Source organism: Xenopus tropicalis, chromosome 4 (genome assembly GCF_000004195.4).
Source record: "Xenopus tropicalis strain Nigerian chromosome 4, UCB_Xtro_10.0, whole genome shotgun sequence".
Taxonomy (NCBI): Eukaryota; Metazoa; Chordata; class Amphibia; order Anura; family Pipidae; genus Xenopus; species Xenopus tropicalis.
Window position 1 is genome coordinate 62,150,940 of NC_030680.2, and position 11,704 is coordinate 62,162,643.

General features: G+C 38.1%; 1 protein-coding gene across 1 annotated transcript in view; it reads right to left on the reverse strand.

Annotated features, from left to right (window-relative positions):
- Positions 1 to 11,435, reverse strand: part of crispld2 (cysteine-rich secretory protein LCCL domain containing 2) — a 34,270-nt gene extending 22,835 nt beyond the window's left edge. The window contains 2 exon segments of the mRNA NM_001032328.1: positions 2,727 to 3,042; positions 11,318 to 11,435. Of these exon segments, the coding sequence (NP_001027499.1) occupies positions 2,727 to 2,969 (243 nt within the window). The 5' untranslated portion in view covers positions 2,970 to 3,042; positions 11,318 to 11,435.
- Positions 11,436 to 11,704: the final 269 nt, after the last annotated feature.

Here is an 11,704-nt window from a genome sequence, read left to right on the forward strand (position 1 = left end):
TTTAAGTTGGTGCTTAACCTAAGGAGCCTTTGGTCTATCCCCTCTGGAAAAGGGGTTCATCAATCGGTTCCTCTAAAATGTAAATGCAGAGATCGCCAGCTGGTACCAACCTTCTGTAAGGACAGTGCAGCTTGAAGCATTACTGTAGATGCCCAGTCCCAATATCACTGCCCAGCAGTCAGTCAGACTCCCCTGTGCTAGAGAATGAGCACAGCCCAGGCTTGTGTATTAGCACATAACGCAGTGCTGTCCTTTGCAGATGATTTTTACCTGCTGCCAATCTCTGCCATTTTAACCTCCCATATATATAGATCTTCTATAAATTCCGTTCCAGTGCTCCACAATGGGCATGGATTGTGTCTCTTGGAGATTTACTAGTATTTTGTAATTTACCTTCAGTTTACCTTCGTTTTTTTCAAGTTTGCAATTTGGGTCTTGGGGCTCCTTGACCCGTCAGCCAAAAAACTATTGCTCTGTGAGGCTACAATTGTATTGTTATAGTTACTTTTTATTGCTAAAGTTGCTTTTCAGGCCCTCTTCTATTCAACTTCCAGTCTCTGAATCAAACCACTGAATAGTTGCTAGATAAATTGCACCCTAGCAACCACATAGATGCTGAAATTCCACACTGGAAAGCTACGTAACAAATCAATAAAAACAAAAAAAAAATATTCAGTACCCCCCAATTACCTGGTTTGCAAAAATATCAAAAATGCTGTTCAGCCACATTATTCTAGCTCCCCCCCAACATAGTATGATGCAAATGTATGATGTGTTCATCTGGTTCTGTAGTCTTCATTATGCTATAAGCATTTGTACTGTGCATCCCTAATACAAATTATGTATGTGTGTATGCGCATGAGTGTGAATTTTTAATTTACTTACATAAGTCACAAATTTTAGCATGTATCCAATTTGCCAATGCAATTCCTATTCATCTAGTATAAGACATTTCCAAATGCAAAATCATGCAAGCAGGCTGAATTGGCATTTTTAACATAACTGATCAGCAATATTATTAATATGAATACATAGAACACTGGCTATATTCATTTCAAGTAGAACATTTTTAGCCATTTTTTCTTAGCATAATTTTAAACCCTTTCATTTTGACAAAATCCCCTATAAAACCACGAGAAAGGCACATTCAGCAAAGTCAAATATAAAACATTACCCATCAAGCCTCCAAGTAAACAGAAGTGAACAGCAGTTTTATATCCCGGGCCAACCCAAATATTCTCTGCTTTCTTGTTCCGTCTGTGAGTTCTTCCTCACAATCTGGCCCCATTCTAAACTTTCTCTAGTAGCCAGGCAAAGCTAGACTCCAGTTACGAGAATAGCTCCTGTTTAGCATAAGAGAGAAGAGTCCCTTTCACTAGATCTGTGCTGACAAAGACAAGATGCTATACAGAACTGTACAGCAGCTGTTTCAGAAAGAAATCAGACCTTTTCATAGAATTGAGTGATTTTCAAAGAATCTTTAAAATACATACCAGACTGTGAGAAGACATCCTGAGCTACAAAATAGGAGCAAGAGGTAAAGGTACCCATGTTTCAATTAATGGAGCCCATTTCTGCCTTCCCATTGGCCAGAAAGACAATAATAAGGGGTAATTTGCATGTCTCCACCCATAATGCCTGAAGTTAAGCCCAAGGTCTCTCATTTTGGTTTAAAGCAGCGCTGTGCCTTTAGCATGAGGATTTCATAAAAAAGCTTTTTAGTGCATTTCATGCATTACAAAGGACTCAATTTGGCCCTTCTCGTTCTGCTGCACTGATTTTTGTCAAGTCAAAACTGAAGTGAATCTTATCTGCTTTGCTGCAGGGTATGAAAGGTAAACAACTGTGTATACAAAAATATGTATTAAATAAAGGGCAATTAGCTAACTATGATTTATGGAGCTTTTGGTGAGAAACATGCGTAGCAGATGAAAACATAGCCGCTGATAGATGTTAACATACTCCTATACTTTCATGAGAATACATCCTGGCCTTTACCACTACAACATCCCTTGAATCCTATCAGTTCTGGTATATTTGACTAAGTGGGAATGGCCAAAGTAGATCTGATGGTGTCTGTGTAGATCATTCCATGAACTTTGTTGGTCTTTTGACTGAAAATGGTGGGTATGAGGTTGCAATGGCTTAGAATTACTTTACTGAACTATGTTGGAAATATGGCTGAATACCTGATACAGGAAGAGTGTTTAAAACCTTGCACTGCCCTTGATACATCTGAACATAATGGCAGGGAGCATTGGCACTTAATGTGTAAGGAGCAGCTTTAGATGGAAGTATCACCTCATTTCTCTCAATAACTGATTAAGGGCTATGACACTTGGTGCTACTTGTCACAGCTACAAAAGGCCAGAAAATACCCTGCCATAGACAATACTGAGAAATGTCTCTGCTAAAACACACAAAGAGACAATTATCAGTATTGTATTTTTTGTAGCTGCAACAAGTATGCCATTGCCCTTATACCTTCCTTTAAATAAAATAACAAAAAATTGCCTGTGAAATATAGATTTCTAATCTGAGCTACTTGTATTACATTACTCAGTAAAACCTGTGTATTATTAAAAATAAAATCTGTACCCCTAGGGGAAAATAATAGGTGGTGTATTATGCCTTTAAAGTAGGGGAGTATTACTCCTTTAATAAAGTAGGGGGTATATTACTCCTTTAATAAAGTCCATGTTTATAGCAGCTTTGTAAAGACTCACCATGTACTCCATATTAGAAGCAGAAGGATGGACCTGGCCTCTTAGTTTGTTATGGAGTTGTATTATCTCTTCCTTGTCTGTCCTTAAAATTGCTCTTCTGGTTCTAGAATGTGGGGTTGTATCTTTATATTTATTGAGAAGATTTTCCAAAAAAGTTGAATTTGGTGCAAAGATGCAGTAACACTGTTCCTTCAGAAGAAAGAAGAGTCCAAGAGACAGAATCCAGTTCATGGCTGAACTCATAGTGAATATGGTTTGCTGTTTCTATGCGTCTGATGTAGAGTCAGTGTTCTTTGGGGATTCCACTGTACAAATGCTGTTAACAAAATAAAAATATCAGTGCATTTATTCACATAATTGGATGTCCAAATAGTGGGACTAATATAATAAAAATCTGCACCAGTTGTGTTAACCCTTGACAGCCAATCAGCATGTGTCACTAGTAAATATATGCTGGCTCCCCATAGATTAAAGTCTCAGATCCAGTACAATGGGATGGATTCTGAGTTCTATGAATTTGCCTGACAAAACAGTCCGTGCATTTCTCACAATACTGAAGTTTTCAAGGCTCAGTGGCACATTCCTATGACAATTCTACAGCCAAGGTCTGTTTTACACAGAGACTGAACACAAACAAAAGACTACTGTAGAGACAATGAAAAAGAAAGCAAAATAAAAAGTAAGCAATAATATTTAACCTTCCCTTTGGAGACCAAAAGATTTTAATTCACTAACAATGTTATGCATGAGCTTTTACCTAGTTTTTTTACACTGTAGGGCTATGAAGGAAGCCATTTTTTTTGTCGCTTCTACAGGCACAATTTTCTCCAAAGAAGCACACTTAAGAAACCCAAGACATTATACACACTAGAGATTTGTATTGCTACCATCTGATTTGTTCAGAAGACCAGGACTGGCTTCAACATTTGTAGCTTAGGTTATTTTCATTGCAATATCACTCCTCCCTAACTAGTGTGGTAACCCATGACCCCAAATCCTGGTGCCCCCTCTGTGTATAATAGTCCTATATGTAATAAAATGCACTATGTTTCCTCAGGTGCAGTAACCTACAGCAACCAATAAGATGCTTTTAAACAGGTGGCTAATAAATATTTTTCTCTAATTGGTTGCTATTGGTGACCAGACTAGTGGCAAACGTTACACCTAATATTACATTATCCCATTATATATATATACCTGTATATATATATATATATATATATATATATATATATATATGTATATAAATAAATATATATATATATATATATATATATATATATATATATATATAAAAAAAAAGATAAAAGGTTATTGACACAGTATTTTTGCTACAGGTGCAGGGTGTTGCCCACTAAAGATTTCCTTCCTGGGCCTATTATGGTCCTAGTAAAATCAAATGTAGTGGCTGGATCACAAACATATATTAACAATAATTCCACATCATGGTATTTCTCATGTAACAGACTGATCAGCAAAACAATGACCAACTACTCTGCAGGTATACCATGTTTACCATTCACTCCCAATAGTCAAACCAGTACTTCAATATAGGTCCGATAGAACTAATGCAACTGCTATTTGACAAAGACAGAAAACCATACTGGCAGACATGCCAATCAGCATGATTATGGGGCCTCTGGAATACAGTGGGAGGCATGCATCTATATTAATCCAATTGGGGTCTATTCATTTCAATGTAATGCAATTTGCATTAGCAACAGAGTGCCCCCTCCTTTAACATTGACCATGCAATTTAATTGCCGATTAGCGTTGCATTCTCCACTGCCATTAAATGGGTTAAACAGAAGTATATTGAAATAAATAATAGTTTTCAAAATCTGTCCTTTTGTTTTAGTGTGCCTCTTACTCTGCAATCCAAAACTTGCAGAGGTTTGTGGAATGCACGACAGCTACATAAAAAATACCCAGTTCATGTGAACGCTCAAAACCGCATATGACGCACAGAGATGTTCTGCAACCAATGCTTTGATATGAGAAAGCCAGAGGTAAAGCTGTAGCCAGATACTTCCCTTGTTACTCATCTGTGGGAGAATCTGTGACGGAGAAGGTATTACTAAGGTCTGTGCTTCCCTCTGCTCTCTCTTACTAACTCTATTGTACCTGTGAATAGCTAGGGAGAGAAAAGCATTACTAGTTCTGAGAGCCATTCAATCCATTATATTTATGACTTGTTTTAATTGCTTGCTGATTCATGTCTGAAACACTTTTGTATCCAAATGTAAATTGAAAAAGGTTTAGGTATCCTGTCAGGATAAAGGGACTTGTTGTTCAATAATAGCTTGAGACACACCAGGGCAGTATAATCTTAACTGACTCAGATAACCAGGGTCTCTATTAGAAGCTAAAAGTAAAGTTTACTACAGAAAAACAACTTCTACCTATAAAAGAAAAACATTGGTAATGGCATTATCTTCAACAAATGCTGCATAAAGGCATAAAGGAAACTTCCCTGTGCACCCAGTGTTCTGTGGGCCCCCCTGCTCACCCAGCTATTTGGGCCAAGAGAAGAGATTAGGACAATCAAGAAGGAGAGTGACCTGTGGTTTAAAATTTTCTGATGGGTCCCTAGTACCCCAGTCCAACACCTGAAGAAGGCAACCTGTGGGCTCCAGGATGAGGCAGGAATCTGCAGGGCACTGCATAACAGCATTATAAAAATGCAATAAAAACGCATTGTAAATAATTGAATTCTGTGCCATGGTACATGAACTCTTAAATTCTTCAGTACTTTATTGAGCAACAGAATTGGTGATATGCCTTCAGAAATAAAACCTTATAAATCTGAACTAGCAACAATTGTTGGCTCACTCAGCTGCTGAGAGAGATGTCCAGCTGCTATTTATCTTTTTCTCAGGCATAATAAGCTGCAGATTTTTTTTTCCCAGAAGCCTAATACCAGAAATGTTAAAAATGGACCCATGGAACATTCCAAAAGAGCCTTCTTTAAATGGTGCAATAATAGGGAGACACAGTTATATATAATGATGATGAATAATATTACATATGAAACACCCTAACAGAAATGTACATATTTGATTCATAGCTAGCTGAGAATAGTATTTTTGCTTTGCATTTTTCAGAAAACTGGTTTCTTTTCCACAGATGTAGGTACATGTATGTTATCCAAAATGCTTGGGACCTGGGTTTTCTGGATAAGGGGTCTTTCCATAATTTAGATCTCTAGTCCTTAAGTCTACTAAAAAATCATTTAAATATTAAATAAACCCAATGGGATTGTTCTGCCTCCAGGATTAATTATTTCTTAGTTAGGATCAATTACTGTTTTATCATTACAGAAAAAAAGCAAATGATTTTTAATATTTCAATTATTTGACTAAATTAGAGTTTGTAGGAGATGGCCTTTGCGTAATTTGAAGCTTTCTGGATAACGGGTTCCAGGTAATGGATCCCATACCTGGAGCAGATATTACTCCAGGGAATAATGTACAGGTACCCCCTGTTGTAAAATATAAGACAGGGGAGATTGTGGAGCTCAGATGTGACAGATAATATCTTCATATTTACAGAAAAATACAATATTTATAATACACTAGTATAAACAACACACATCCAATTTCTGCTTTTCTCTTTGGATTGTTGGGAAAAAATGCAGAGAAGATGTTAAAAGTCCACAAAGAACACCCTGGCCAGAACCAAAACCCAAGACCCCAGTTCTGCAAGTAAGCTACTATGCTGAGACATATTGTTTTACATCAGTCAGAGCACATCAGTGCATTATTATAAGAGATAAAAGAAGAGAGTCTATTTGGTATAAATCTTTTATCACTTAATGAATGTAGAAAGCGTCATGGAAAATAAGAGTACATGTGTTTTTATATTAGGACAACTTGTATGATCAGTTCTTACAGTTCCTATATAAGTTAGGTCTTTGTTGTATGCTCTGTCCCAGGCTTCCTCGTGTTGTGGTTCATAAAAGATACTGCTGGATACTGTACTTGCTGTGGTTTTTGGAACACAATGTTAGCAGATGTGCTCTTGGAATGCTAGCTGGCAAACAGAGAATCACTTTAAGAAGAATATATTTCACCAAGCAATAGCTTTCAATTATGGTCTTTATCAAAAACACAGACCTTGCTATTATTGCATCCATATAAACCCTGCCAAACCATGTTAGCCAGCCTTGCAACATATAGATCTTTTTAAAATACCAAATTATATAACAGCTAATGATATCCATATTTTTTTTCTTACAGCTAATTAAGGATTTTCTAGTTCAATATGCCTCAGGTCAACATCTGAAAAATATCAATCTGTATTAATAAGGATGAAGAAATGGTATTGAAAAAACACTTTAAAGTTACATACCATTTTTGTGAGTTAATAATTGAAACTAATGGAGTTAAAATGGAATAGTAACTTTTTCCTTGCCTCATTTGGCAACGTGCTCTTAGTTAGTGTTGGCCTGGGCAACACTGATTATGTGCAGCTCATATAAAGTAGGTTCTTCCATCTTGTGGCCCTTTTGCTGTAGTAGTAAAACTCCCAGTTGCCACCGAATGATTTAGGTTGTCCATGTGGGCTAAACTTTGTACTTCACAGCTACAGCTAAACAGCTGCAGGTAGATGAACACTTGTATATAGTGTGGACATCTTGCCCTGTTACAGGTGTTACCCCCACCTTTTCAATTTTCAACTTCTGCTGTAAAGTGCCCTACTAGGTGGAGAGCCCATGGCACTGCCCTAAAGATGCCTTGTAACTTGCCCATCTGACTTTTCTGTGATGTAGAACCTTTAGGCACATGGGGGATATTTTTGGCTAAAATTAACAATGCCACCTACCATATCACTTTTAATTGAATGGAAGGTGGCAGTAAGGGATTTGGCCTTTTTTCCATTGGTTGTCTATATCCACTGTGCCATCCGCCCTAAAGGTTTACAGTCTCTATTAATGATTAATATTAATATTTTAATATTTAAAATTTTCATTTATAAACACTGGGCAAATTTGCCCATGGGAAGTAACCCATAGCAACCAATCAGTGCTTTGCTTTTTTCAGCCACCTGCAGGTTGAAGAATGAAAATACACATTTGATTGGTTGCCATGGGTTACTGCACAGGTGCAAATTTTCCTGATGTTTATAAATGAGCCCCAGACATGTAAATGATATTAGATAAAGGTCTGCACTTAAAGAGGTCTTTATCGGTCGCATGAAAGATCGTACAATCAGCCACTAACCTTCAGGGCTGAAACGTCAGATAAGGAGGTAGAAACAATAGGATTTCTACCTCCTTCTGCCGATTCAGCCCTGAAGGCAGATTTTGCTCAGGCGCCTTCTATGGCGCCCGATCAAACTCTTTTAACCTGGCCGATCGGTGAGCCGACCAATATCAGCAGCCTTCTGCAATATCGGTCGACTCGCCGACTTGCCATACACGCACCGAATATCGTATAAAACGGGGTTTCGTACGATATTATAGGTGCGTGTATGGCCAGCTTAACTTAAAGAGCTCTCAAGACTTTTGTTAAGTGGAGACTAACATTTGTCCTGGCTGGACAAGCTTCACTTAATGATCAAATTAAGGAATATTGGCCTAGAACATAATATTTGTAATTGGATAGAGAACTGGCTGAAGGATAGAGTACAAGAGTGGTGGTAAATGGATCATTTTCTAATTGGACCAGTGTGGTTAGTGGAGTACCGCAGGGGTCAGTCCTTGGTCCTTTGCTTTTTAACTTGTTTATTAATGACCTGGAGGTGGGTATAGACAGTACTGTTTCTATTTTTGCTGATGACACTAAATTGTGCAAAACTATAAGTTCCATGCAGGATGCTGCCGCTTTGCAGAGCGATTTGACAAAATTGGAAAACTGGGCAGCAAACTGGAAAATGAGGTTTAATGTTGATAAGTGCAAAGTTATGCATTTTGGTAGAAATAATATAAACGTGACCTATCTACTGAATGGTAGTGTGTTGGGGGCATCCTTAATGGAGAAGGATCTAGGGGTTTTTGTAGATCACAAGTTGTCTAATTCCAGGCAGTGTCATTCTGTGGCTACTAAAACAAATAAAGTGCTGTCTTGTATAAAAAAGGGCATTGACTCAAGGGATGAGAACATAATTTTGCCCCTTTATAGGTCCCTGGTAAGGCCTCACCTTGAGTATGCAGTGCAGTTTTGGGCTCCAGTCCTTAAGAGGGATATTAATGAGCTGGAGAGAGTGCAGAGACGTGCAACTAAACTGGTAAAGGGGATGGAAGATTTAAGCTATGAGGTGAGACTGTCGAGGTTGAGGTTGTTTTCTCTGGAAAAGAGGCGCTTGCGAGGGGACATGATTACTCTGTACAAGTACATTAGAGGGGATTATAGGCAGTTGGGGGATGTTCTTTTTTCCCATAAAAACAATCAACGCACCAGAGGTCACCCCTTTAGATTAGAGGAACGGAGCTTCCATTTGAAGCAGCGTAGGTGGTTTTTCACGGTGAGGGCAGTGAGGTTGGGGAATGCCCTTCCTAGAGATGTGGTAATGGCAGACTCTGTTAATGCCTTTAAGAGGGGCCTAGATGAGTTCTTGAGCAATCAGAATATCCAAGGCTATTGTGATACTAATATCTACAGTTAGTACTAGTGGTTGTATTTATAGTTTATGTATGTGAGTGTATAGATTGGTAGGTGTGGGTTAGGTGTGCTGGGTTTACTTGGATGGGTTGAACTTGATGGACTCTGGTCTTTTTTCAACCCTATGTAACTATGTAACTTGACATGAGAATTCAACCTACATTCCAGCACCTCTAGTAAACTATATCAAACTATAGTTGCTATGTAGGATTCCTCAAGCAAGAAAATCAGTATGGCAGCATATTACACTAAAAAAATCAGAATGCTCTTAACCACAGTATGTTAAACCCTCATAAAAGCACCATTTATTGTGTGTCAAACTCTGACGCAGTGGCTCCCTTACTCCTGCAGCTGCAATAAAAATCTGGGTTCCTGAGTAGCCCCTGTATGGGGTGCACCATATACTAATCTCTCACTCTGCTTCATAAGAAGGCAAAGAATTAATTAAAAACAGGGTTGTCAGGATCCCTTTATAAAACAAATGGCAGTCTATGCTGCAAGCTACACAAACCACTGATGAATCAAGCAAGTTCAGAAAAGTTTTCTGGTGATCAAACAAGCAGTAGCAGTTGCTACAATGTTGGATTATGCTGGCTGCTCTTGTACTAGGTGCAATGTTGCGACAAACAGTACATTATCTTAATTGTCAAAGCCACTGTCTACTACTGAGAGTCAGTAGAACTGTATGGGAAGTGTAGAACAAACATGTTAAAAGAAGAAAAAAAATGTCCCACTAGAATTCCTTAAAGGACCAATAGCATAAACTGAAAACATATGCATATTTTTTCCATTTACATCCTAGACTACAAATAAACTATTTATAGGCAACAAATGTCCTTTTTTACATGAGAAATGCTTTCATTCTATAAATGTAAAGCACAATGAATGGCACAATAAATGAATTGGCTGTGTAAAGGTGTGCCCTATTGCCCTATTCAACTTAACTGGCTGCCCCCACAGTCATAAAGCAGCTTATTACTTATATTTCTATTAGGTATATTTCAGTTTCTGAAGCAAACACATATTGTACCAGTGAAATATAACAGGACATTTAAATGCCCAGGAAACCCTTTTACTTTTTGCTATAATGATTATCTTCAAAAGTATTAAAAATTATAGTATTATTATGTAATAAAATACACTAAGTTTGCCCAGGAGCAGTAACCCATAGCAACCAATCAGCAGGTAACATTTACTGGTCACCTGTTTAAAAGCAAACATCTTATTGGTTGCTATTGGTTACTGCTCCTGGGCTAACTTTGTGCCTTTTATTACTTATGGGGAATATTATCCATCCTCCCTATGGAACAATATAAAATAACAAAAATGCTTTCTCTGGATAGATGATGAATTAATAATGCCAAACCCACAGCCTCTAAACTGTAAAGAACTACAGCTATCAGAAGGGCTGCTGGGAATAGCAGTCCAGAAAGACAAGACGTCCGCAAGGGAATGCATAAGAAAATCAATGGCTTATTTGCCATTTGGGGGCAGTGATTGCTGTCTATGCTAGGATAGAGAATACTTGTGGTTTATGCACAAATCAAAAGCATTACATTAAAATGGTTATTTAATTAAGCAATAAGTCTATTTTTTGTCAGAAACATAAATCCAACCCATGAACACAGTGGCCACAGTGAACAGAGATGCAACTGTTCTCAAAGAGGCATATTTATTGCACAGCTCTCTGTTCATTTGCATAGGATTTGTATGGGCATGGTTATCACCCTTTGATAAATATGCCCCTAAAATCCTATACAAGCGACTTGCTGAGCTATAGAGTTCCCCTCTGGTGAACTGTGATGAACTTTGTTTTCACTTTTTGATTATATATGCCTCAGAATCTTGAAAATGAGTACAGCACATACAGCTCACTAGCTGCCCCGGGGATTTTCCATATGTTTTGTTTGTTTATCCTGAAATATCAAAGCAGATTTGATTCAAAGAAACATTATTCTTGCAATACCCCCCCCCCCCACCAGTTCTTACCTTGGCAGATGCCCCTGGGTAAGCTGCAGTCCTATTGGCACAGATAATGTACTAGGTTCATAAAGGGAGCTCTGTCCAGGAGCAGGATCTCAGCTGCTTCTTCTGACCAGGTTGCCTGTGGGCTTCTCACTATTTATACTTTGTTAGAAGAGGAGAAGACATAACGTTTGATCATATCCTGGAAGTCAGTTTTCTTGGCAAAGTTCCTTTTCACTGACGAAAGAAAAAGAGTGTCATCAAATATCTCCTCTTCCAGGCATCAAGATAGCATCAGCTCCTAGGAAATATTGCTTCACTGCAGAGGGAGCTGGATACTAATTAGAAAAACATGATGAGATAGTGCCCTGAGATGCTTCCTCGTGCTGTGCTATGGGCAGCAGTATATAC